This window comes from Plectrocnemia conspersa, unplaced genomic scaffold, assembly GCF_051122295.1.
Source record: "Plectrocnemia conspersa isolate PC_06_02 unplaced genomic scaffold, ASM5112229v1 ptg000010l, whole genome shotgun sequence".
Lineage (NCBI taxonomy): Eukaryota > Metazoa > Arthropoda > Insecta > Trichoptera > Polycentropodidae > Plectrocnemia > Plectrocnemia conspersa.
In genome coordinates, this window is record NW_028277174.1 from 11,945,511 (window position 1) to 11,971,059 (window position 25,549).

Here is a 25,549-nt window from a genome sequence, read left to right on the forward strand (position 1 = left end):
TTTAAATTATATATTGATATTCGTAAGATATATTATAATAAAGAAAAATATACTGACCGCTGATTTCAATGCTGATAGTAGCTGAATCTTGTCCCAGTTCATTTTCAGCTGTGATTCTGTACGGTCCTGAATCAATCTTGCTGGCATCACGAATCGTCAAGATGGCATGACGTTCTTTCCTTTCAATGTGATAGTGACTTCCGCTCTCAATGTTTTCACCTTCGCGGACCCATGTGATCTTGGGCTTGGGGTGACCAGTGAAAGGAATCTTGATGATGACATTTTCACCCTTGTCGAAGAATGCTGTGTCACGGAATCTTGGTGGAACGCATATCTTCGGTGCGGCTGTAAAGAAAGTTTTTACAATATATGAGCATGTAAAAGTGTAGATTATACTATAGCAGTACTCCATTTCAAGCAACAAATGAGTGACCACACAAATATATTATAACTAATTTGTACGTCTAATTATCAAATAGAAGGTACATACTCATGATAAGCAATTCAGCTCTGGTGCTCTTGATGCCTCCTTTGTTGATGGCTCTGCACACATATTCATCAGCATCTTCACCATAGACGTCGAATACTGTTAAATTATGTACATCTCCATCGCTCCAAATGCGATATCTTGGTCCACTTGTAATTTCTCGTGCACCCTTGTACCAGGTAATGACCGGTTTAGGTTGTCCGGAGATTGTGCATGTGAATTGAGCATTATGATTCTGAATGCAACTAGCGTTCTTCAGCGGCTTAACAATTTCTGGTGGTGTGGCGGCTCTAGGGTCGACGACCTTGATCTGAGTGCTGTTGGAGCTTGCTTCAGATAGACCGGCCTCATTTTGAGCAAAGATTCTGAATTCATATTGACGTCCTTCGATCAAGTTCGAGCACGTGATTTGTGTCGCCACGCAGAGAGCAGCGTTGATTCTCTGCCAGCTGGTAGATCCAACTTCCCGTTTGTCGACCCAGTAGCCTTGGATTCTGGCACCACCGTCACTCTCGGGTTTGTCCCATTGAATGTGAACAAAGTCTCCGCCGATTTCGGTGATGTTCGGAGTTCCAGGCTTGGATGGTGGATCGTATGGTGCTCTGGCTTTAATCGGATTGGCTCCCTCGAGAGCAGGACCCGTACCGTTTTCATTGCAAGCGTGAACACGGAACAGATATTCTTGTCCTTGAGTCAAACCTTGCACGGTGTATTGAGTATCTTTGCAAGTTGATGATACTGTGATCCAAGTGTTGACTATAAAATAAACACAGAAATAGTAATTAATATTTTAAAATCTATTATATAGCATTGTTTTAAAGAATATTCACTTGAAATATCACTCCTTTCAATGACGTAATGAGTGATTGGCATTCCTCCGTTGTGCTTGGGTGGTTTCCAGGCCAACGAGCAAGAGTGCTTGGAAATCTGTGGAATCTCCAAAGGTCCTTCTGGTGGTCCAGGCAATCCAGTGATGTATACTTGGAAGCTATCGGATATTTCGCCAGATTTGTTCTTGATCGTCAATTTGTACGTTCCTTTAAAATAACAAATAAATTTATGTTAAAAAAGCACCCAGATCCATGTGTGATGCATGAAGTTAGTCGCGAGTTAAAAAATAAATAGTTTATTTTACAATTATTCTAATATTTTCAATGTTCATATAATAAAAGTAATAATACACTGTTTAATTATATAATATACAACATAATTTTGATTGATTAAGCCAGGAGTGGCCAACCCGTGGCCAACAGTTTTGAACATTTTTTCAGCCCGCGAGATTCATCACAATTTTACAATTTAATTTTTAGTGTTACATATTTCTTTACAATGTACGTTTAGTATAATTATTATTATATTAAATATATATGTTTACATGTAAGAATAATAGTAAACAAAATAATAATAACTCATTATGTTTCAATTTTTCACTCCAAAAAATTGTCTATAGTGTATCTAAATCTAATATGGGGATATATAATTTTATATGTGGCCCGCAGAGCTATGATGTATTTCCAAAGTGGCCCACAAGAGCATTTGGGTTGGCTACCCCTGGATTAAGCGGATTATAAATTCTGCTTTAAAACACACATATTTGTGTAAATATACTATTAGATTAAATCTTTCAGTTAATAAAGTGGTTTGGACTATATCATAACAATATCTTACCAGCATCTTCCTTCTCAATATCCTTGATAAATATCATAATGTATTCATCGAAGATTGTATATTTGATATGCGGAGATTCAGTAATCTTCTTTCCATCCTTCAATAGAGTAACATCCATAGGTTGATCTCCTGTGTAATAGATCTTGATCTTTGTGTTGTCGTGCTCCGGTAAGTTCAAATTGCCTGGCATGCGAGTGATTCTCGGTGGTGCTGGTGAATAATTAATATGTTAATATAAAAATATATAATGCGAATCATATGTTTACAAATAAAGCACTAACTTCCAATCTTGACATGTCCAGTGCTGTAAACGAAGCCCATGGTGTTAACGGCTTCACAAGTATAATCTCCTTCGTCTTGTTCACGCGCTTCCGTGATGTTCAATCGGAGAATGCCATTCTTTGATTCAGCAATAAATCTATAAGATAATTATATTTATTTAATACAAATTCATATATGTATAAAATAGTTTATTATTTAGTTAGAAAAGTACCTGTTGCCCATGACAATTTCTCTTCCGTTCTTCAACCAGCGACCGGTCGGAACTGGGTTTCCTGACGCTTCACATTCAATAGAGTGCGATTTACCAAGAGCAATAGTCAAGTTAGACATGGGCCTGATCCATTCTGGTTTAGATCCTCCCAACACTTCGCAGATCTTGATCGGCATTGTGCAAGATGATGGATCAGATTTACCGGCGGCGTTAACAGCAATAATTCTGAACTCATAATCAGCCTTTTCAATCAAGCTAATAACGGAGTATTCCGTATCCATAACGTTGTAGTCATTGCATTTGACCCAGAGAGCTCCTCCAACGTCTCTCTTCTCAATAATGTATCCAGTGATACGAGAGCCTCCGTCAGACGCCGGCGGTTCCCATTTGAGATCAATATAATTGCGACCGACTTTGAGTACTTTAGGCGTTCCGGGTGGTGAAGGTACGTTGAATTTGGATTTAACATGGAATTTGGATGAGTTGAGGGAGTATTTGGAGAATCCAGCAGCGTTCTTAGCCCGCACTCTGAACTCGTACTCGTGACCAGCCTCCAAACCGTACGCTTGGTATGTGGTGTCTTTGACCAGGTAATCGCTAGAGCGCCACGCTCCATCTTGAACATCTCTGAACTCCACACGGTAACCTTGGATTCTCGAACCACCGTCGTGACGAGGACGATCCCATACAACAGTTGCGTTTCCACTCTCCCAGTCGGAGACACGTGGTGTACCAGGTGCATCCGGAACGGTGAATGGGAACTGAAATAATATATAAAATATTTAGATTCTTCAATAAACTGCAAAAACGATAAAGTACAGTGTTATTATAGAAAATAAGAACCTTAGCGACTATAGGATCATCCAAAGTCAATGGTTCAGACGCTCCGTATTGATTTTCTGCCCGTACTCTGAATTGATATTTCTTATTTGGCTCCAATCCCATTACATTGTAATGGCAATTGCGTACGAATGATGAGATCTTGATCCAAATCTAAATTAAAAAAATAATTAGTTATATTAACAACATATTTTATATATATATATAACTAAATATTCAAAATAAAACGTACTCCGTTGTTATCCATCTTCTCAATCACATAGTTAGTGATTGGTGAACCACCATCATCCATAGGCGGTTTCCAGCTCAATGTGCATGTATCTGGAGTGATGTCAGATACATCCAATGGACCTACAGGCGGTGCTGGTTTATCAACGACAAGGACCTAAATAATAAGATCACATGATATAATAATTTTATTAAATACAAAATAAATATTCATTGAAGAAACCATACTAACTTTGCAACTAGCACTATCAGATCCCTCAGTGTTAACCAACTGAATAGTGTAAAGACCAGTATCAGATCGTTTCACACATTTGTTTATGTATACAGTATCAATATCAGTTGTAGTAAACTTGATCCTGTCTCCAGAGTAGACATCTTCATTATTTACATTCCATCCAACCTAAATAAATTAAAAATATTAATACTTCTCTATTGTAATATATATTATTTGAGTTAAATAATAAAATACCTTTGGTCTCGGGTTTGCAGAGAACGGCACGATGATCCTCAGTTCTTCACCAGCAATGACAGTGATATCTCTAATGCTTAGATCGCTTGTTATCTTTGGCGCATTGGCTGGTGCTCTGCATACGATTGTATCGGAACTCTGAGAGTATGGTCCTTGTCCGGCAGCGTTAACTGCAGCAACTCTGAATTCATACTCGTGGTTCTCAATCAGTCCCATTATTTTGTATGTGGTGTCAGGAATATGCGCGTGAGATGCTTTAGTCCATTTGTCTTCGCTGATCAATCTCTTTTCAATGACATAACCGGTGATAGGTGAACCACCATCACTTCTCGGCTTCGTCCAGGTGATGGTAATGGAAGACTCTGAAGTCTCCACAGAGCGAGGTTCTCCAGGCGCGCCAGGAGGATCGAATGGATGTCTAGCTCTGATCGGATTAGATGTTTGTACAGGATCGGATTGACCGTATTGATTTTCAGCCATGACCCTGAAATCGTATTCTTTGCCTACCGACAAGTTCTTGACGCGGAGGAATGGAGTGGTAACGTATCCAGAAACCTTGGTCCAGTTGGGTGTTCTCACCTCCTTCTTTTCAACGACATAATTTGTAATATCACCGCCTCCGTTGTCCTTTGGTGGATTCCAATATAAAGTAAGTGCTTCGCCTTCGAATTCTTCACCTCTAAGATTCTCCGGTTTGGCTGGTCTATCTAATACGCGTACGTTGATTGTTGCAGTATCGTATCCAGATGGATTACGCAGTTGCAACCTGTATTGTCCAGCATCTGTCCTCTTCGAGTTTTGAACGACCAGAGAAGCAGATTCTTGAGTGATTTTCTGGAATATGCGTTTATCAGCATCGACATCAAGGGTCTTATCCTCTGCAAACCAAGTTGCTGTGGGTTGAGGGAACCCTGTGTATGGAACATGAATCGAGAAGTCTTCGCCAGCTCTGACTGTAATATCGCGCACTCCTCCAAGATCCATGCAAGGTTTGTTCGGTTGTTCTTCAATAATGATTCCAGCTGTTGGTTTGCTAGGTTCTGATTTACCAATATCATTAACGGCAATAACCCTGAATTGATATTCTTCGCCCTCTTTCAAGTTCGGCACAGTGTAAATAAGGCTACCGACTGGAGTATCGTTGCAATCTGACCAATCCTTGTCGTTCTTGTGCTTCTTTTGAACGATGTATCCCTTGATTTTAGCTCCACCGTCACTGCGCGGAGGACGCCAAGATAGTGTGACAGAATCTTTAGTGACCCTATCTGGCTTAGGTGCTTCGGGAGCATCTGGACGGAGTCTTTGAGTTTGAGCAACGATTGGTTCGGAAGGCTTGCTAGGTTTGCCTGGTCCAGCTTCGTTAACAGCCAATACTCTGAATTCATATCGCGATCCTTCGTGGAGATCTTGAGCAGTGTAGCAAGTATTTGGCGTCGGGTAATTGTTCATTCTTATCCATTCTCCACCACGCTCTCGTTTCTCTACATAGTAACCAGTAATAGGTTTGCCACCACAATTCGTAGGTGGTTTCCATTCCATGTTACAAGCTGTCGAGCTGTATGATGTAATTTCAGGCTGGCTAGGTGCATCTGGTGGATCGAATGGCGATTTAACAATCACCGGCTTACCGTCCAAAGGCTCTGATAGTCCATAAATATTTTCAGCGCGTACTCTGAAGTTATATTTCTTTCCTTCGATAAGATTTTTGACTGTAAACGCACACTTAGGACAAAATCCGCCGACTGCGTGCCAATTATCAGAACCATAATCACACATTTCAATAACGTATCCAGTAACTTCACTGCCACCATCATCAAGTGGCGGTGACCACGCGAGACTAACAGTATCTTGAGTGATTGAGCTGTACGTGAGCGGTCCCTTGGGAATGCCAGGTTTGTCAACAACGATGACTTCAATATCAGCAGAATCTTTTCCATGATCGTTAACTGCTGTAATGGTATACTTTCCAGAATCGTCTCTGACCGATTTTTCAATGGATAATTTAGTTTGATCACTGTGTGTTTCAGAGCTGCATCTGTGCGACTGTAGCAAAGGAATAGAGCCCTTGGTCCAAGATATCTTCGGCGTGGGTGCTCCTGTAATCGGAATCACAACATTGATTGGTTCTCCAGCGCGTACCTTGACCTTCTTGCCGATAAGTCCATCGAGATATAATTTTGGTTTTTCTTTCATCGGTTTAGCTGTAATCATGTTAGATGGATCAGATGGTCTACCAGGACCAGCAGCGTTAACTGCCGAAACTCTGTATTCATATTGGTGGCCTTCTTGGACACGCTCATCGGTATATTCGTTGTTTCTTATCGGATCCTTATTAACCTTGATCCATCTACCAGTTGCCTTATCTCTCCTTTCAATATCGTAACCAGTAATGTTAGATCCACCGTTGGAAATCGGAGGAGACCATTTGATTTTAATATGGTCTTTATCTGAGGACAGAAGTTCTGGCTTTCCTGGTTTGCCAGGTACGTCATATTGGTTCTTAGCAACCACTGGCTTATCGGTGCTCAATGGATCTGACCTGCCTTGCAAGTTTTCAGCCATAACTCTGAATTCATACTTCGTTCCTTCGAGTAATCTTGGAACTGTGGCGTGATTGTATTTGGGATTGATGTAAGCAACAGCTGGTACCCATCCACCACCATGAGTGAGATCACGCTTCTCAATAACGTATCCAGTAATTTCACTACCTCCATTGTCTTTCGGTGGTTTCCACGATACAGTAACAGATTGAGAAGTGATTTCTTCATATTCAAGAGGTCCTTCTGGAGGACAAGGTTTATCCAATACAATCACATCAAAGCTACCTTCGTCAATTCCTGAGCTATTTCTTAACAATAAATGATATAATCCACCATCACTCCTCTTACAGTTAACAGTATGTACGATTGTATGATGGCCGATTGATGTAATTGTGGTCCTTTCATCTGTAACAAGCGTTTTGCCAGTGTTCGTCCAGATCACTTCAGGAGTTGGTTCTCCAATAAAATCAATATCCACATGGAAGATAAGTCCAGCCTTAATTCTGATTTCTCGCAATGGAGACTTAATCTTAGGAGCGAGATATCTTTCCTTGCATGTGACGGTGTCTGATGGTTCACTGGGTTCGCTCTGTCCTGCTGTGTTTACAGCAATGACACGGAATTCATAATCTTGTCCCTCTGTCAGATCTGGAACGGTGGCATTGGTCATCTTTGGTGGTACGTGTACGGCATTAACCCAATAAGGATTTCCCTTCTCTTTCTTTTGGATAATGTAACCGGTGATTGGTGAACCACCATCAGATTTGGGTGCGGCCCATTGTAAATCAACGTGGTCTTTACCCCAGTCCATAATATCAGGTTTACCAGGTGTAGTCGGTTCATCAAATTCATTCTTAGCACAGATGCTCTTATCTAATTCTAACGGTTCAGATTGGCCAATAGAATTAACTGCGCTTACTCTGAAGAGGTAATCCTTCATATGAATCAATCTGGTCACTTGGTGATTTAGTGAGTTGCTCATACCGGCATCAGACCAAATTCCTCTCGTAAGGTCCATCTTTTCAATTACATAATGGAGGATCGGAGAGCCGCCATCGTCCAATGGAAGACGCCATGTGAGTACGCAACTTTCTTTGGTAATTTCAGAAACGATCAATGGTTTTTCTGGCTTAGATGGTTTGTCTAATACTGTGACAACGGCAGTGGCACTGAAGCTTCCTATGTCGTTCTTTAATGTAAGTTTGTAGGTACCTCCATCAGCTCTAATAGAGAATGGAATGTCGAATGTAACTCTGTTCATGAACACTTGCATATCGACTCTGTCAGAATGTTGAACAACCTTTCCGTCGATTTGCCATTCTGCAATTGGTTTTGGCGAAGCTTCAATTGGAATTTCATAAGCAATGCGTTGTCCCGCTCTGACAGTCAGATCTTTAAGAAGCATCTTATCAAAGTGAGGAGCGCAGAATCTTGCCTTGGCAATTTGTGGAGTGGAACCATCGCTCGGTTCTCCAGGTCCGGCTTTATTAACAGCAATTACTCTGAATTCGTATTCTTCTCCTTCAGTCAATCCAGGTACTGTTGCGGAACAATGAGGGCCTACAGTAGCTGCTTTTTCCCATGATCCATATTTAGTCTTAGCCTCAATAATGTAGCCACTAATCGGCGATCCTCCGTCTTTCTTTGGTGGTACCCATTCAAGATCCATATGATCTTTGTCCCAGTCTTTGACAACTGGAGTTCCAGGCTTATCGGGTGTGCTATAAGGATCTTTAGCAGTGACTGGTTCATGGCCAACAAGAGGCAGAGATTCTCCTTGTTTGTTAACAGCCTTTACTCTGAAGTTGTAATCGTGGCCTTCAATCAAATGATCAGCCCTGATGGTACAACCTTGAACTTCCCCAACAGGTACCCACCTCATATTCTCAGTATCCATTTTTTCGACAACGTATCCGCTAATGTCGCTTCCGCCGTCGTCTCTCGGTGGTCTCCAATAAAGATTGCATCCGGATCTGGTAATATTGTCAGCTTTAAGAGGACCTTCAGGCGGTAGTGGAATATCTAAGATGACTACAGTCAAAGTAGCTGTATCTGTACCGTTAATATTCTTAGCCTTAAGTTTGTATACACCAGAATCGGTTCTCTTTGAGTCGACGAGTTTAAATCTGGTCGAGTATTGCTCGTTTGTAATTTTGATTCTATCAGTGTTGATAATGATGTTTTCATTTACGGTCCATTCTTTGGATGGTGTTGGTTCTCCAGCGACTGGAATATCAAAGTCAAAGTTTTGGCCTGCGCGAATCTTAACATCAAACATAAAGTTCCTGTCAATCTTTGGCGGTTGGTTCTTAGCTCTAGCCAAATGGCTCTTTGATGCATCACTAGGTTCGCCTTTTCCAGCTTTGTTCACTGCGCGAACTCTGAATTCGTAATTGGTTCCTTCTATCAAATCGTTCACCTTTCCTGTGGTGACATCGCCTTCAACTTGAGCACACTCCTCCCAATCTGGAGAGAATTTGTCTTTCTTCTCAATGACGTATCCAGTGATTGGAGCGCCACCGTCAGATTCTGGTCTGGTCCATTTCAATTCAACAAAGTCTTTGTCAAAGTCTGATACAACAGGAGTACCTGGTTTACCAGCAGCATCTATAAAACAATACCACAGTTATATAATGAGTTTTAATACATTAAAAAGCGAATCTATAATAATTTGCTTACCGAATGGATTTTTAGCTTCGATTGCTTGTTGGGTAGTGAGTGGTTCAGATTTGCCTTGGCGATTAACAGCGCGCACTCTGAATTTGTACTTATGACCTGGTTGAAGGCCATCCACAGCCAAGCTGGTAACGGGTCCATCGGTCTCACCGGCTGGCACCCATCTTCCAGTTGCTTCGTCCATTTTTTCAACAACGTATTTCTCAACCGGCTGACCACCATCGTCACCAGGTGGATTCCAGGAAAGCTTAGCTCCGTTAGCATGAACGTCGCTAACTTTGAGAGGACCTCCCGGTGGACTTGGTACGCTGAGTACAATAACTTCAACTTCAGCGATATCTTTACCGTTTGTATTTTCAGCCGTGATTGTGTATCTGCCACTGTCGGCTCTGGACGCCACTTTGCAGTTCAGCTTCGTATTGTAATCGCTGTGCTGTACTTTGATTTCACCACCAGACTTGACTTCTTTCTTTCCGAGGAACCATTTCGTTTCAGGGATCGGTTCACCGGACACCTTAACGTCGAATCCGAACTTCTGACCGGCTCTAATCTTGATTGGATCAAGAGTCGTGCGATCGATCTTGGGTGCTTGGTTCCTTGGTTTGCAAGTGACTGGATGAGTGCATTCGCTTGGATCACCAGGTCCAGCCTTATTAACAGCGCGAACTCTGAATTCATATGTTTGACCTTCAGTCAGATCAGGAACAGTACATGCCAATTTATCTCCAGGAACTTCCAATGCCTTCTCCCATTGTCCAAATTTATCTTTCTTCTCGACAATGTATCCAGTGATTGGGGAGCCGCCGTCGCTAGTTGGCGGAGTCCATTTAAGGTCAACATGATCCTTATCCCAATCGGTAACAGATGGTAATCCAGGTGCACCAGGTTCATCGAATGGATTCTTGGCAACGATAGGCTCTACTGTTACTAACGGTTCTGATTCACCTTCAGCGTTCACTGCCGATACTCTGAACATGTACTCCTTGCCCGGCGTGAGTCCAGTCAGATCGCATTCTATAGATAAAAATTTGTTTCAAACTCATTTTTCTTATATTTTAATTCATTATTGCAACACTTACTTGGTTCAGCAGCTCTGGCACACGGTACCCAACATCCGGTTTCAGTATCCAACTTATCAACTTGGTAGTATTCAATGGGAGTGCCACCATCATCGATAGGACGCTTCCATTTCAATGTGCAACCATCCTTATGAACATCAGACACAGCCAATGGTCCTTCTGGTTTCATCGGTTTATCAGTAACAGTGACCAACACGGTGACTTGATCGCGTCCACTCGAATTGGTAGCCGTAACTTGATACTCTCCAGAATCACCACGCTGCGCTGGTCGAATCGTCAATTTTGTATTGTAATCTACATTATCAATTTGAATAGCCTTTGAAGACCTAAAACAATATTCAAACATCAATAATCATAATTCTGCAACAATTTGCTTAGTTTTTAAACGATTTGTTAAACATATAAATCGAGATCTATTTTTTGTGACTAAAAATATATGAGATGATACGAACCTCAAAGGCATATTCTGGTATCTCCATTCTACAGATGGTGGAGGTTCACCGATAATGGCAACGTCGTATTTGAGTGTCGAACCAGCTGAAATTGTCACATCACGAAGATTGCGTCTATCAATCTTGGGTGCCAAGAAGCGTGGCTTGGCCACAAAGTTTTTGCTGGGCTCGGAAGGTTTGCTGTGTCCAGCTTTGTTCACGGCGATTACGCGGAATTGGTATTCGTTGCCTTCGATCAGTCTAAAATACATATTAAAAAATATAATCTCGCTCATTAAACAATAATATTATTACATATATAATTACCCATTAACAGTGGCAGTAGGCTTATCGGATTGAGTTTCACAAGCCTTCTCCCACATTGGACTGTATTTATCCTTCTTCTCGATGATGTATCCGGTGATTGGCGATCCACCGTCAGATAGTGGTGGCTCCCATTTCAAGTCAATGTGATTAGCAGACCAGTCTTCAGGTGCAGGCTGTCCAGGCGTATCAGGGTTGGCTGTTGATTTAATCACACGTTTACAATACACCATCCTTAGATAAACACATTTTAATAAATCAACAACATACTGAATGGATCCTTAGCGATGATCGATCCCAGAGTTTCCAATGGTTCAGATTCTCCTTCTTTGTTGATAGCTTTAACTCTGAATTTGTATTCGTGTCCAGGAATCAAACCATCGACCTTCATTTCAGGAGTGTTTCCAATAGTTTTGCCAACTGGAATCCACGAGCCAGTGTCTGGATCGAACTTCTCGACGGAGTAAGCTTCGATGGGTTCACCGCCGTCATCTTTAGGCTTGTTCCATTTGAGCGTGCATCCTTCTTTATGAATGTCAGATACTTCCAATGGTCCTTCTGGTTTATCAGGTTTAGCTAAAATATATATTTTTATTAATATATTGCTTTCATTTAGATATTGCATGACAAAGCAAAGACTTACATATAATGATAATTTCTACTTCAGCAGTATCTTGACCATACTTGTTCGAAGCTGTAATCTTATACATTCCTGATTCCTTCCTCTTGGGATTGTCATTGTGATACTTAGTCATGTGTGGTATATTAATGACTGAAATTGCAATTAGTCATTAGTTACATCTACATGATATCATTTTTGCACTTTTTATCATACTTACTATTAAGGCTCGATGAAGTCGAAACGCTCTTATTGTTTAACATCCAAGTGCAATCAGGTTCCGGTTCACCACTAACTTTAACATCAAGCATGATTGGTTCTCCTTCTTTAACTTTGATGGTGTACAAGCAACGCCTATCGATCTTAGGAGCCACTATAATTTTATAAAAAAAATAAGGATCAAATATCAATCAATAATGTCATATCAAAGTAAAAGTAAAAACAAATATATACTTCTTCTTGATTTGGTGACAACTCCTTTAGATGCTTCACTTGGTTCACCAGGTCCAGCTGCATTGACAGCTTTAACTCTGAACTCATATTCAATACCCTCGTCCAAATTTGGAACGGTAGCTTTGTCATTATCGTCTGGACCGACTTCAGCAGCCTTGATCCATTTTCCTGTACCCTTCTCTCTCTTTTCAATAACGTATCCAGTAATAGGAGATCCGCCATCCTTGAGTGGCTTAGCCCATTTGAGATCAACGCGATCCTTGTCCCAGTCCAATATATCAGGAACTCCAGGCGCACCAGGTTCATCTGAAAAATTATTATTAGAAATATTCCAATTTTATTGATATATATTTCATTTAATTACCGAATGGATTTTTAGCAATGATGGAATGATCAGCGTCCAACGGCTCCGATACGCCTTCATTGTTGACGGCAGATACCCTGAATTTATATTCTTGTCCAGGTACAAGATTTGCAATTTCGGCTTTGGGATCTTTGACTTTAGCAGCTGGCAACCAGCGGCCGGTCTCAGTGTCCATCTTTTCAACCAAATAGTGATCCAATGGAGCACCGCCATCGTCTAGTGGCGGGTTCCATTTCAATGTGCAACCTTCCTTATGCACGTCGCTTATCTTAAGAGGACCTTCAGGTTTTCCAGGTACATCGAGCACGTTGATATCAAGCTGTGCTTCGTCTCTACCAGAGTTGTTCTCAGCCTTAAGTACGAATGTACCTGAATGCTTGCGTGAGCAAACCGACACAGACAACTTGATGCGATAGTCTTCTATATCGATGTTGAAGTCATCGCCAGATTCGAGGCGAGCTTTGTTTTGGAACCAGGTCTTGCTTGGTGGAGGTTCACCGCTAACTTTGATGTCCAATCGGATGAGATTTCCAGCTTTGATAGTGATATCACGCATATTTGTGCGATCGATCTTAGGTGCGGCTAAAATAATCACAAGTAAGTTTAATAAAATATTATATCACCATACTTAGTTCTGTTAAGTATCATATAATACAATTACCATATCTATCTTTAGCAAGATGGGGTTCAGTAGGAGCTGACGGCTTAGATTGACCAGCCTTATTGACAGCCTTGACTCTGAATTGGTAAGTTTTTCCTTCCACTAAATCAGGTACTTTTCCTTCACATTTGGGACCGGTTACTTCAGCAGCCTTGATCCATTTGCCGGAGTCTCTATCCTTCTTTTCAATAATGTAACCAGTGATTGGTGCTCCGCCATCATTAGCAGGCTTCTCCCATTTAAGATCAACATGATTCTTAGACCAATCTTTAAGATCTGGCTTACCAGGTGCTTCTGGTTCATCTGTAAAATTAATAGAAACATATAATAATAATTACTTTGGCCATAACAGTTAGGCATCAACAATTACAAATCTCAAACTGATCTGATGAATATTTAAACTTAGATCTTAGATTTTATTCATTTATTTAAATATCTAGTTTCAATATATGTAAGATATATTTACCGAATGGATTCTTGGCTGTTGTGGCGGACTCAGTCACTAATGGATCTGATTCTCCTTCAGCATTCACAGCCTTGACTCTAAACATGTAGTCTTTTCCTTCATTGAGACCAGTGACATCGCATTCAGGTTCTTTGGTAGTGCAAACTGGTACCCAGCGACCAGTTTCAGTGTCCATGCGTTCTACGACGTAGTTTTCAACTGGTTCACCACCGTCATCTTCAGGTTTCTCCCACTTAAGTTTGCAACCATCAGCATTAACGTCTGATACTTTGAGCGGTCCTTTAGGTTTGGACGGTTTGCTCACAACGACAATTTCCACCTCGACGGTATCAGTTCCCGAGTCGTTCTTAGCTGTAACAATGTAAGTACCAGAGTCTGCCCTTTTCATCTTTTGGTAGGAGAACTCTGTTTTGTAGTTTTCATTAAGGATCTTCAATCTTTCGTTGTTCTTCAGCACTTCGCCCTTGAGTGTCCATGTGATTGTCGGTTCAGGCTCACCCTTTACATCGGCCTCAATCTTCAAATTTTGACCAGAACGTACTGTCTTCTTCTGCAAATTCTTGCGGTCAATCTTGGGAGCAACTGTAAAGAATTTCATAAATGTATTAAACATTCGTTAATTAGTGTAAATATATATAAATAGTAATACTCACGGAATCTTGGTTTGCAAATGACGGATTTAGAATGATCGCTAGGCTCACTAGGACCAGCCTTGTTCAAAGCAATGACACGGAATTCATACTCATGGCCTTCTTCAACATCTGTAACTTTACCGACGGGTCTATCGCCCGCAGTCTTAGCGCAATCTTGCCAAGATCTTCCGCCCTTCTCTCGTTTCTGGATGATATATCCCGTAATTGGAGCTCCACCGTCGCTCTTGGGTGGTGACCATTCCAAATCCACGAAATCTTTGTCCCAGTTTCTGGGCTCTGGACGGCCAGGCTTATCGGGCTCATCAAACGGATTTTTGGCTGTGATCGGCTTTTCGGTTTCCAATTCTTCAGATTCTCCTTCCTTGTTAACAGCCTTGACTCTGAACTTGTATTGTTTGCCTTCTTGCAATCCACCAATTTGTGCTTTTGGTTCCTTGCTAGTTCCGCAAGGTACCCATTGTCCGGTGGCTGGGTCCATTTTTTCAATTTCATAATACTCAATAGGGCTGCCTCCATCGTCTTCCGGTTTCTTCCACGACAATGTGCAGCCGTTCTTTGTGACATCTGCTACGTCCAACGGTCCCTTTGGCTTCGAAGGTTTGCCAATGATAACAATCTCAACTTCGGCTTCATCTTCACCGACTTCATTCTTAGCCTTGATGGTGTATTTTCCGGTATAGGCACGCTTGCTCCTCATGATCAAGAATTTAGTATTGTAATCGACATTATCAATACGAATTTGTTCATCAGTTTGCAGTTCTGCGCCATTAAAGAACCATGTGACCTTTGGTGGAGGTTCACCGATAATTTTGATATCCAACGACACTGGCAATCCAGCCTTAACTGTCATCTGTACCAAATTGGTGCGATCGATACGTGGTTTCACTATAAAATAAATTAAAATATTAAAACATATTTTATAAGGATATAATAAAAATAAAATAATATGCGTACAGTATCTGGCCTTAGCTGTATGCCAGTTGGTTTGTTCTGAAGGTTCAGATGGGCCAGCTTTGTTTACGGCACGCACTCTGAATTGATATTGATTGCCTTCTTCCAATTTCGGTACAGTTCCTTGGCAAATATTGCCTTGAACTTCAGCAGCCTAATTTAAAAAAAAAACGTGAATTAGTATTATGATTATATTATAGAATATTTTTAAAACTAAAATACGCACTTTGACGAATTCGCCTCTGAATTTGTCCATTACTTCAATGATGTATCCAGTGATAGGAGCACCATTATCTCTAATTGGAGGCTCCCACTTCAATTTTGCCATAGTTTCATCCCAATCCACAATATCTGGCAATCCAGGCGCTGTTGGAACATCGTATGGATTCTTGGCAATAACAGCGTTATCAGTATCGAGGGGTTCAGATTCTCCTTCTTCGTTCACAGCCTTCACGCGGAATTGATAAGTGTGCATCGGTTCTAAACCAGTAATGTTAGCTTCCAATTTTTCTGGATCTACTGAGCCAGCTGGTTGCCACTTTCCAGTAGCTGTGTCCATCTTTTCGATGGCGTACATGCTGAGCGGCAGACCTCCCGTATGTTTTGGTTTGTTCCATTTGAGCTTGCATCCTTCTTTGTGTACATCGAATGGTTCGAGTGGACCCTCAGGTTTGCCAGGTTTATCTGTAATTTTAATTGAATATATACATTAGCTGTGATATGACTATAAATACTAGAAGCTGTTTTATTTCATAAAAAATATTTGGTTAAAATTTATTGAATGTTTAAATATATAGAAGCAATCACATACCCAAGACGATAATCTCAATAGTGGCTTCATCAACGCCAGATGTATTCTCAGCTTTGAGAGTATAGATTCCGGTATTTTTCCATGCCGTATCAGTGATTTGAAGCTTAGTGTTGTAATCTTCATTCTCGATCCTCAAGGTTAATGTATTTTCAAGAACCTTGTTAGCAAAGCTCCATACCTTAGTTGGTGGAGGTTCACCCTTGATATCAACATCCAATTTAATTGGCGTTCCAGCGCGTACTCTGAGTTGCTGCATCTTATCGCGATTGATGTGAGGTTTGACTATAGATAAACATTTAAATTATTATAAAATACAACACTGACTATCAAGTTACAAAAGTATAAACTCACGGAATCTTGCTTTAGCCACATGTGGATTTGTAGCATCTCCAGGTTCTCCTGGACCAGCTTTGTTAACAGCACGTACTCTAAATTGATACGTGTTACCTTCTTTCAGATCTGGCACACGAGCTTTTAACTCAGGAGTCTAAAAATATTTGTAATATATAATAATAATAATTTAATGCTAAGCTAATTTAATTTCATACCGTTGTGGTTAGAGCCTCCTGCCATGTGCCAAATTTGTCTTTCTTCTCAATAACATAGCCAGTAATTGGAGCTCCACCGGTGCTCTTTGGAGCTTCCCATACAAGATCCACTCGGTCCACGTCCCAATCTTCGATTGTTGGCACAGATGGTTTACCAGGAATATCTATAACACAATACAAGTTAATTGATTAAAATATGTTCTATCAAAATCATAGTTAGTATTATATTAAATTTACCAAATGGATTCTTGGCGATGATGGATCCGTCTGTCTTCAAAGGTTCAGATTCTCCTTCTTCGTTAATAGCCTTAACTCTGAATTCGTATTCCTCTCCTTCTTGCAAACCTTTCACTTCCATTTCTGGATCGGTCGTCTTACCAACCGGTACCCATCTTCCAGTGGCTTTGTTTAGTTTTTCAACTACATAGCCAGTGACTGGCTTGCCTCCATCGTCTTCAGGTTTCTTCCAAGCCAATTTGCATCCAGATTTAGTAACATCGCTAACTTTAAGAGGACCTTGAGGCCTGCCAGGTGCAGAAAGTACTGTGACTTCAACATCGGCCTCGTCCTTTCCGTGCTCGTTCGTAGCTACGATGCGATAAATGCCAGTATTCGCACGGATGGACACCTTGATGTCTAGCTTTGTGTTGTAATCAACGTTGATAACTTCAACGTTATCCTTAGTAGTGATCTAAACAAAAATATATATTATTGATTCATCCAATACATTATTCAAATGAAGTGATTAAATTAAATAACCTCTTTCTCTTCAGTTTTCCATTTCTGGAACCATTGCACTTTAGGCGCAGGTTCTCCCTTGATGTTGATATCGAAGAATACTTGTTTTCCAGCTCTTACTGTGATGTTCTTCAAGTTAGTTCTATCGATACGCGGTTTGACTAAAATAAATAATACATTATTATTAATAAAATATATATTCAACTCATAAGATATTTTTATAAAAATATTTACGAGATTTATGTCTAATCATTGTCATCTTTGTTGGATCAGACGGAGAGCTTGGGCCGGCTTTGTTCACAGCAATAACGCGGAATTGGAATTCACTTCCTTCCGGTAAATCCGTTACTTTACCAGAAGTAAGTCCACCGGGCACTTCTGCAGCATTTTCCCAATTGGGACTGTCTTTAGCCTTCTTTTGAATGATGTACTTCTCGATAGGTGCTCCTCCGTCGGATGATGGAGGATCCCATTTGATTTCTGCGCTGCAGTTATCATGATCGGCAACAACCACATTTCCAGGCTTTTCAGAGATGTCTAAAAATATTTATATATTATAGTTAAATATGATTTCATTTGTGACAGTATAATAAATAACTAACTAACCATAAGGATTCTTCGCAATAATTCCTTTGTCAGTCTCAAGAGGTTCAGAGTCTCCTTCGTCGTTGATGGCAACGACTCTGAATTTATATTCAGAACCAGGATTGAGTCCGGGTACTTCGAGTTCAAGTCGTGGTCTATCTCCGGGAATCTTGCCAACTCTGACCCATTTACCAGTAGCAACATCCATTTTTTCAACTTCGTATTCTTTAATCGGAGTACCGCCATCGTCGTCTGGTTTCTCCCAGGCAACCTTGCAAGACTTTGCTGTTACGTCCAATACCTTCAAAGGACCTGAAGTAAAAAATATAATTTAATATCAAATTCATTTATTAAAGTATTTAATATAAAATACCTTTAGGTACTGATGGTTTGCTAAGTACTGTCAGCTCTACAGTTTCTGTATCCTTTCCGTTGCAATTTTCGGCCGTTAAAGTGTATTGCCCAGTGTCTCTGCGAACGGCATTGACGATTGTGAATTCAGTGTGATATTCAATGTTTTTAATCTGGATTCTTTCAGTGTTGACCAATTTGATGTTCTCGCGCCATGACCTAAATTGATTATTTAATATTTATCATATAATAACATTCAATATAGATTTCATCTGCTATTTTAAAATCTTACCAGGTCATCTCTGGTGGAGGTTCACCCATCACATCCACAGACCACTTATGTGTCCTACCAGCCTTAATGATGATAGACTTGAATGTGCTTCTATCGATCCTTGGTTTAACTATGATCAAACAATTTGTATCAATATACAATTAAATAATAGTCAAACATTATATAGCTTGATACTTACGATTCCTGTGCTTGCAAAGATGGTTATCGGTTGGCACTGAAGCTTCACCAACACCAGCTTTGTTAACACCTCTCACTCTGAATTGATAGATCATCTTCTCTTTCAAGCCTTCAACCTTATATTCAGTCTTGGTGTCGTTCGTCTTAACGACTTCGGTCCAATCAGCAGCGAATTTGTCCTTCATTTCGACCACATATCCAATCAATGGTCTTCCACCGTTGTTTGACGGTGCTTCCCATGTTAGCGATACGCTCATGTTGTCATAATCGACGATGACAGGTTTGCTTGGTGGACCAGGTGGATCTAAAATTACAATAGTATTATTTAAGATCATATTTTTTAGTTAAACATGAATATGCTTTAATATACCATAAGGATTCTTAGCGCAGATAGCATCAGTAGTCTCCAAAGGATCTGATTCACCCTCCTTATTGACAGCACGCACTCTAAACTTGTATTTCTTGTTAGGCGTGAGACCTTTGATGGTGAAGTCTGTCTTATCAGGCGTAACTTCACCGGCAGACACCCAATTTCCAGTGTCCATGTCCATCTTTTCCAAAGTATATCCTGTGATACCAGAGCCTTCCCAATCGTCTGGTTTCTTCCATTTGACGGTAGCTCTTTCAGCGCGGATTTCTTCAACTTCCATTGGACCATTAGGTCTGTTCGGTTTGTCTGAAATATATAAAACAATGTTAGATTATGCTCACTAAGCATATGTATTTAATTAATAAATATAAATACCTAATACGACAACATCAGCGACGCTCTCGCAGATTCCTGAAGAATTCTTCAGGAGCAATTTGTATTTTCCACTATCAGGACGGAGTGTTCTTCTTACTGTCAATACAGTGTTACCTGCATATTTATCAATGGTGATCCTATCGTTGTCATCCACGAAAACAGTCTCTCCTCGTTGCCATATGACTTCAGGTTCAGGTTCACCAGCATATTTAATATCATAAACGATCACTTGACCCTTTTTGATAATCATAGGCATGAGACCATCGCCAACAATGTACGGTTTGACAAATCTGGCTTTAGCAATGATTGGTTTAGTGACATCACTTGGTTCACCAGGACCAGCTCTGTTGATGGCGCGAATCCTGAACTCGTAGGTATTGCCTTCTTTGAGGCCCTCTTGGGTTGCAGACAATGCTTCCGGTCCGACTTCGATGCCCTTCATCCAATCTTTACCGAACTTCTCCTTGTATTCAATAACATATCCAGTGATGGGCGCACCTCCATCAGTATCAGGCTTGTTCCATTTGAGATCTGCATGATCTTTATCCCAATCAACAACCTCAACATCCTTCGGTTTAGATGGTTCGTCTATAAAATTATTAATTGTAATATATATCTTAAAGTATTAATTATTATAAATTATAAAAATATCTTACCCCAAGGATCTTTAGCCAACACTGGCTTTCCAAATATACCAGGATCACTAGAACCTAATTTATTGGTAGCCCTAATTCTGAACTTGTACGTCTTCTTGGCAATCAAATCTTCTACTTTGTAAATCGGCGGTTGATCAGGTAAAACCTCGCCAATATTATCCCAACCAGATTTAAGTGACAAATCTTGTCTTTCAATGATGTATTTGACGATCGGAGAACCACCATCGTCAGCAGAGTACTTGAATGTTACAGTGCAAGAGTTCTGTCTGACTTCTAGGACATCCAAGTTCTGTGGTGGTGACGGTACGCCTAAAGACGATCATGTATTAATATTTACAAATCTTATATTGTATGATTTATATGTAAAATAGCAAACGATACTGTTGATTTCAGTAGTATTGTATGATAATTTTAAATTATGATTCATGTTATTATTTCAAAACAGTATTTTTGGTACTAGAGACATTTATATAACCTGACAGGCATAAGCCCAATGCGTTACAACGGGGTAAATCTGTACCAACTGAGTAAATCAATCAGATATAATGAATACCTACAAGTAAGTATTAACCACCAGATTGAAAGTCTGGGAATCGATGACATCTATATTAATAATTATAAATTATTATGTATAATATAATTTAAAACCAACAGATGTCACTGCAGCGGGGGCTGGCACATATTTTATGAATAAAATTTCGAGTGCTGGTGCCGGGGCTCGAGCTTGTAACCTCAGAGTTACTAGTCTGGAACGTTACGGACTACGCTATTCTGTCCTTAAATTTTTATATTAGAAAAAGCTATTTTTTTGTATAAAATCAACAAAAAATTTTTTTTTTTTTTGCAAAATTATTAAATAATTCTAATTTTACATGAATCTATCATACGATTTATTTAATTTTATTCAGTATCATTCAGATCGGAATGAATGCTTATATTTAATTATAATTCCCATTGACAACTTTAGATTAGTTATTCATAGATTATCTTAATTATAAGTGATAAAAGTAGCGCATTGAATATGTATGCGAAAAATAATTATCTTGTTATCATGTCTTTAAGGCAAAATCTTTTTGGGCAGCCTAATTGATACAACAAATAGCATACTTTGCATGTTAAGCTTAGCGTTCTTCGTATCTTCTCCTTGACCGTTACTGATCTTGATTTGGTAATGTCCACTTTGATCGCGGCTCGGTTTCTTCAGTTTGAAGATAATCTTTTCTGGTTCGACGACGACTTCAACTTCCTTGATAGGCAATTGTTTACCGTCCTTCAACAATTTAGCTTGAATAGGCGTCTGTCGTGTACCAGTAACTAAAATATACAAGATTAACATAATAAGTTTTATTCAGTATTTGGTTTAAGTCTTTATGTCTTACCAATATAAGGTACTTCCATGACAAACGGACGATCACATGGTGATGCATAGTCTTCGGGGCAATTCAACTTCGGCTTAGATTCGCCTTCCTTGACAGTCAACTTGCAAGAGCTGCTCAAGTTACCAGATTCGCACAAAATTTCGCCTTCGTCTTCCATTTCCAATTTATTGAACACCAGTTGATGTTTACCGCCGCCAAGATTCTTAATCTCAATTCTATATGTTACATAATATGTTTAGATACACATTTTGATGTTAATAAAAATTTTAGTGAAGCAAACTTTTACCTTTCAGAAGGAACGATGGGTTCACCGTTGAACTTCCAAATAGCTTCAGCGGTTTGATCTTGAAGTTCAATATCAAAGACAACCTTCTCACGCTCAACGGCTTCAGTGTCCTTGAGTTTCTTATTGAATCTATTGCGATCTATAATATAATGTAAGACAAATTATACACATGAATAAAACTCTAAAATAAATTAAAACTTACAGTTAACAACAAGTTCGCATTCAGTTTTGTCAGCGTTGCTGACGCAAGAGTATTGGCCAGCATCAGTGACTTTGCAGTCTTTGATGATCATCTTCCTTTTCCTCCCTTCTTTAACGATTGTGATGCGTTTATCTGGTTTGATTTCTTCAGTTCCTCTGAACCTATAAATATATATTAAATGAAATACTGTTTTAACTATCATAATTTTACTTATGATATGATACTAACCATTTAACATCACCGGTTTCGTCATTGAGCTCGCAATGCATTGTAATGGTATCTTTTTCTACCAACGCTTGCGATTTAAGAACTTTGGTGAACTTGTATGGGAATTCTAGAAATACGCATATTATTATTAGCATATGGATACAATTAAATAGTTAATTAATGGTATACCTATGATGGTGAGTTTTGTGTCTGTCTTATCTGGTTGCTTTTCAATTCTGCAAGAGAACATGCCACTATCTTCTAGCTTGGAATTTTTAATGGTACATTTGCAAATGCCTTGCAGATCTTTAGATATTGCGTAGATTTCGTTATCCTCAATCTTTCTGTCATCTTTGAACCAAGATATGACGGCTATGCTGCTGCTGACTGTACACTCCAAAGTAGTTTCGTGCAGAGTGAAACCTTCTGACTTCTTAGACAGAGGTTTGATGAATGTATATACAGGATCAGGTTCTAAAAAGACATTTATTAAGATTTTAATATAAAATAATATTTAATAAAATGAAAAAAGCATACCTTCAACATTCAAGAAGGCCGTGCAAGTAACACCACCGATTTCAATTGTATATTTGCCGGTGTCTTCCACTTTAGGCTGCAGGATAATGAGCTGGTATGAATCTTCTTCATTTTTGAACTTGTATTTAGATCCAGCGAATAATTCCTGAATGTTTGAAAATACTGTAAGTATTCTAGATTTTATTTAATATGTTTTATATGTGAATGGTAATCTTACGTCTTTACGGCAGAACCATTTCGGTTTAGAGTTCGGTTTGCTGAAGTTACAGTCAAACACCACCTTCTTATCTTTACCTTCCTTTGCAAATTGATCCACCAGTGGTTTAAGGAAGCTTTCCACCTTCTATAGCCGCGGAAAACAAAATACAAATGACAGTTTTGTGGATTTATACCTTACCAAAGTGAATTCATAATGTAGATGTAATCTTTATTAAATAATAAGTATTGATATAAAAATGTGCTTTAAGATTTATTCATCTACATTATGGCATATATATTATTAGATTCTAATATATGTTTAATTAGAATCTAATACTATATTACATATATACATTTGTTTTACTCGAGTGGCAGTGAATTGAATATGTTAATGATGAACTAAAAAATCTTAAAATGAGATTTTAATGAATAAAATAATTTTGAATAAAAACTGCCACAAGAATATACTTACTATTTCAATTAAATCTTATTTTCTCTTATAGCTAATTATACTTAATATCATGCCTAGGTTACTAAATGTATTAACATCAAATCATCATAACAATTAGTAAAATTACAAATAATCACATAATGCTGATTGTCGAGCAAAAACCTTGATCAGCCATATAAAACCTAATAAAAATAGAAAATATGTATGTATAAAAAGAAGAAATGTATTGCACTGCGAAGATTTCCTCGAGAATGCCCTTGAAAACAAACATTTTCATAATATAAATAAAAAACGAATTAGTATCCACAAAATACGTAAATATCTCACAAAATGCCATGTGCTGAGATTTTCAAAACAGAAACATGTGTGTGCACAAGCAAAACTTTCCTTGATGATTTTATAGTAAGATAAATGTTGATGACTGGTGACTCATACAATGCCGTATATTATGATGAAGAAAATGGTTTTAATATGCGTATAAGACATTATATAAAAATTATCTACAATAATAAAAAAACTGCATCTTAGATATCTACAGACTGTTTGTTGACATAGTGCTTACAATTCAAGTTTGCAACATAGTTCCAACGTCTTCAATATACATAGTAAAATTAAAGAAAAGCGTGGTGATTCAGCAGAAATTGCATGAACATGCGAAACTTATGTATAAATTCATTTATACTTCAGAATTGATACAACGGGTGCATAGTGATTTGAAATTGTGATACATAACATATTATATGTGTATATGGATCCAGCAACAATATTGATTAATAAATGTATTAAAATACTATTCTTATATGATCAATATTTTTGAAGGATCTTGTCTGAGTATGAATTGCATATTCATCTGCTTTAATGACTAATGAATAGTTATACTAGATAAATATATTTAACTGTATGAATATGCCATTCATATAAATAATATGTATAATACAATATAACTTTCATATCAGAAAGAATAGAAGATAAAACATTCCATTTTGCTTTAAAATCAGTTTCTGATTTGTGTCATTCTAATATTTGTTTATATAACATAAAACACATACCATTTGTCAAATAAATTCTTAATCGCCGTTTCTTATTACATAATCGTGTTTGTTATAAATGGAGGATAATTCGAATGAATGACACACAGATAATTGTAGTTCAGGAACTGATTACATAGATGTACAATTGTTTCATACATACAACAGTGACGTACTTACTTACATCGGAAGACGGTGCAATAATAGATATTTGTGTGACAGAGTGAACATACATGCCTATCAATCAGATTTTAAACATCTAGAAATTGTTACTTTTTGTGTGCCAGTCAATCAGGACAACTTGGGATAAATCTAAAAAGGGAACGTATTTTTGTAATATTTTTAGTGTATATGGCTCATAAATATGATGCTACTCAATTCACTGGTAAAAATAAGATCACAGAGAAAAATCTGTAGAATCGCTATGTTCATATTTTGTCTAATTTTAATATTAAATCTTACAGTAATTATAATTGTGTAATACTTATATTTGAAATCTAGTTTAAATACCATCCCAAATTGTCCTAATTTACGGTATATATATAAGAACGATAGTTCTCGAGAAGATTCGTGAGAAGATTTATCAGAAAACAGAGGTAGAACTCGGAAGATTTTGCGAACGATAGTAGTGCAACTGTGCGCGTTACACTAGTGAAACATCCAAGATGCCATTTTGGTGCAATAATAGTTTCGGCATCCATTTTTATACAATTTTGGATGGAAATCAGACCTCGTCTCGACGGAACGAATGTAGTGTCGGCCAGTCTGGGATTAATTCCGCTAGCGAAGGCCTCCGTGTAACAGACGTTTTCTAAAAAATCGTTCAAGTAATAATGTTAATGAGATTGAAGAGCAAATTGAGATGCTCCATAGCAATACAATATAATAAATCAGCCCCTGAAAACCCGTTTTTTTTTAAATATATACTAAACATTTTGTTCATCTCTCGTTATATA

The 25,549-nt window shown here is 38.7% G+C and overlaps 1 protein-coding gene across 50 annotated transcripts in view; it reads right to left on the reverse strand.

Annotated features, from left to right (window-relative positions):
* Positions 1-25,549, reverse strand: part of bt (projectin protein bent) — a 98,076-nt gene that overhangs the window by 6,068 nt on the left and 66,459 nt on the right. For all 50 annotated transcript variants that reach the window (XM_088194269.1, XM_088194266.1, XM_088194265.1 and 47 more), the window contains 45 exons: positions 23,134-23,259; positions 22,917-23,061; positions 22,569-22,853; positions 22,401-22,506; positions 22,173-22,333; positions 21,971-22,109; positions 21,685-21,899; positions 21,413-21,619; positions 20,306-20,614; positions 19,650-20,237; positions 19,275-19,580; positions 18,906-19,208; positions 18,728-18,836; positions 18,458-18,654; positions 18,106-18,396; positions 17,734-18,036; positions 17,521-17,660; positions 16,999-17,452; positions 16,762-16,925; positions 16,565-16,700; positions 16,214-16,495; positions 15,629-16,086; positions 15,406-15,556; positions 14,452-15,336; positions 13,799-14,380; positions 13,333-13,635; positions 12,672-13,253; positions 12,308-12,613; positions 12,075-12,227; positions 11,879-12,007; positions 11,506-11,811; positions 11,239-11,434; positions 10,933-11,172; positions 10,481-10,806; positions 9,405-10,415; positions 4,186-9,332; positions 3,949-4,116; positions 3,721-3,873; positions 3,492-3,641; positions 2,649-3,409; positions 2,437-2,573; positions 2,156-2,365; positions 1,318-1,524; positions 491-1,243; positions 58-345 (listed from right to left, as the gene is read on the reverse strand). In XM_088194269.1, the coding sequence (XP_088050395.1) occupies positions 58-345; positions 491-1,243; positions 1,318-1,524; positions 2,156-2,365; positions 2,437-2,573; positions 2,649-3,409; positions 3,492-3,641; positions 3,721-3,873; positions 3,949-4,116; positions 4,186-9,332; positions 9,405-10,415; positions 10,481-10,806; positions 10,933-11,172; positions 11,239-11,434; positions 11,506-11,811; positions 11,879-12,007; positions 12,075-12,227; positions 12,308-12,613; positions 12,672-13,253; positions 13,333-13,635; positions 13,799-14,380; positions 14,452-15,336; positions 15,406-15,556; positions 15,629-16,086; positions 16,214-16,495; positions 16,565-16,700; positions 16,762-16,925; positions 16,999-17,452; positions 17,521-17,660; positions 17,734-18,036; positions 18,106-18,396; positions 18,458-18,654; positions 18,728-18,836; positions 18,906-19,208; positions 19,275-19,580; positions 19,650-20,237; positions 20,306-20,614; positions 21,413-21,619; positions 21,685-21,899; positions 21,971-22,109; positions 22,173-22,333; positions 22,401-22,506; positions 22,569-22,853; positions 22,917-23,061; positions 23,134-23,259 (18,568 nt within the window). The remainder of the gene's footprint in view (positions 1-57; positions 346-490; positions 1,244-1,317; positions 1,525-2,155; positions 2,366-2,436; positions 2,574-2,648; positions 3,410-3,491; positions 3,642-3,720; positions 3,874-3,948; positions 4,117-4,185; positions 9,333-9,404; positions 10,416-10,480; positions 10,807-10,932; positions 11,173-11,238; positions 11,435-11,505; positions 11,812-11,878; positions 12,008-12,074; positions 12,228-12,307; positions 12,614-12,671; positions 13,254-13,332; positions 13,636-13,798; positions 14,381-14,451; positions 15,337-15,405; positions 15,557-15,628; positions 16,087-16,213; positions 16,496-16,564; positions 16,701-16,761; positions 16,926-16,998; positions 17,453-17,520; positions 17,661-17,733; positions 18,037-18,105; positions 18,397-18,457; positions 18,655-18,727; positions 18,837-18,905; positions 19,209-19,274; positions 19,581-19,649; positions 20,238-20,305; positions 20,615-21,412; positions 21,620-21,684; positions 21,900-21,970; positions 22,110-22,172; positions 22,334-22,400; positions 22,507-22,568; positions 22,854-22,916; positions 23,062-23,133; positions 23,260-25,549) is intronic.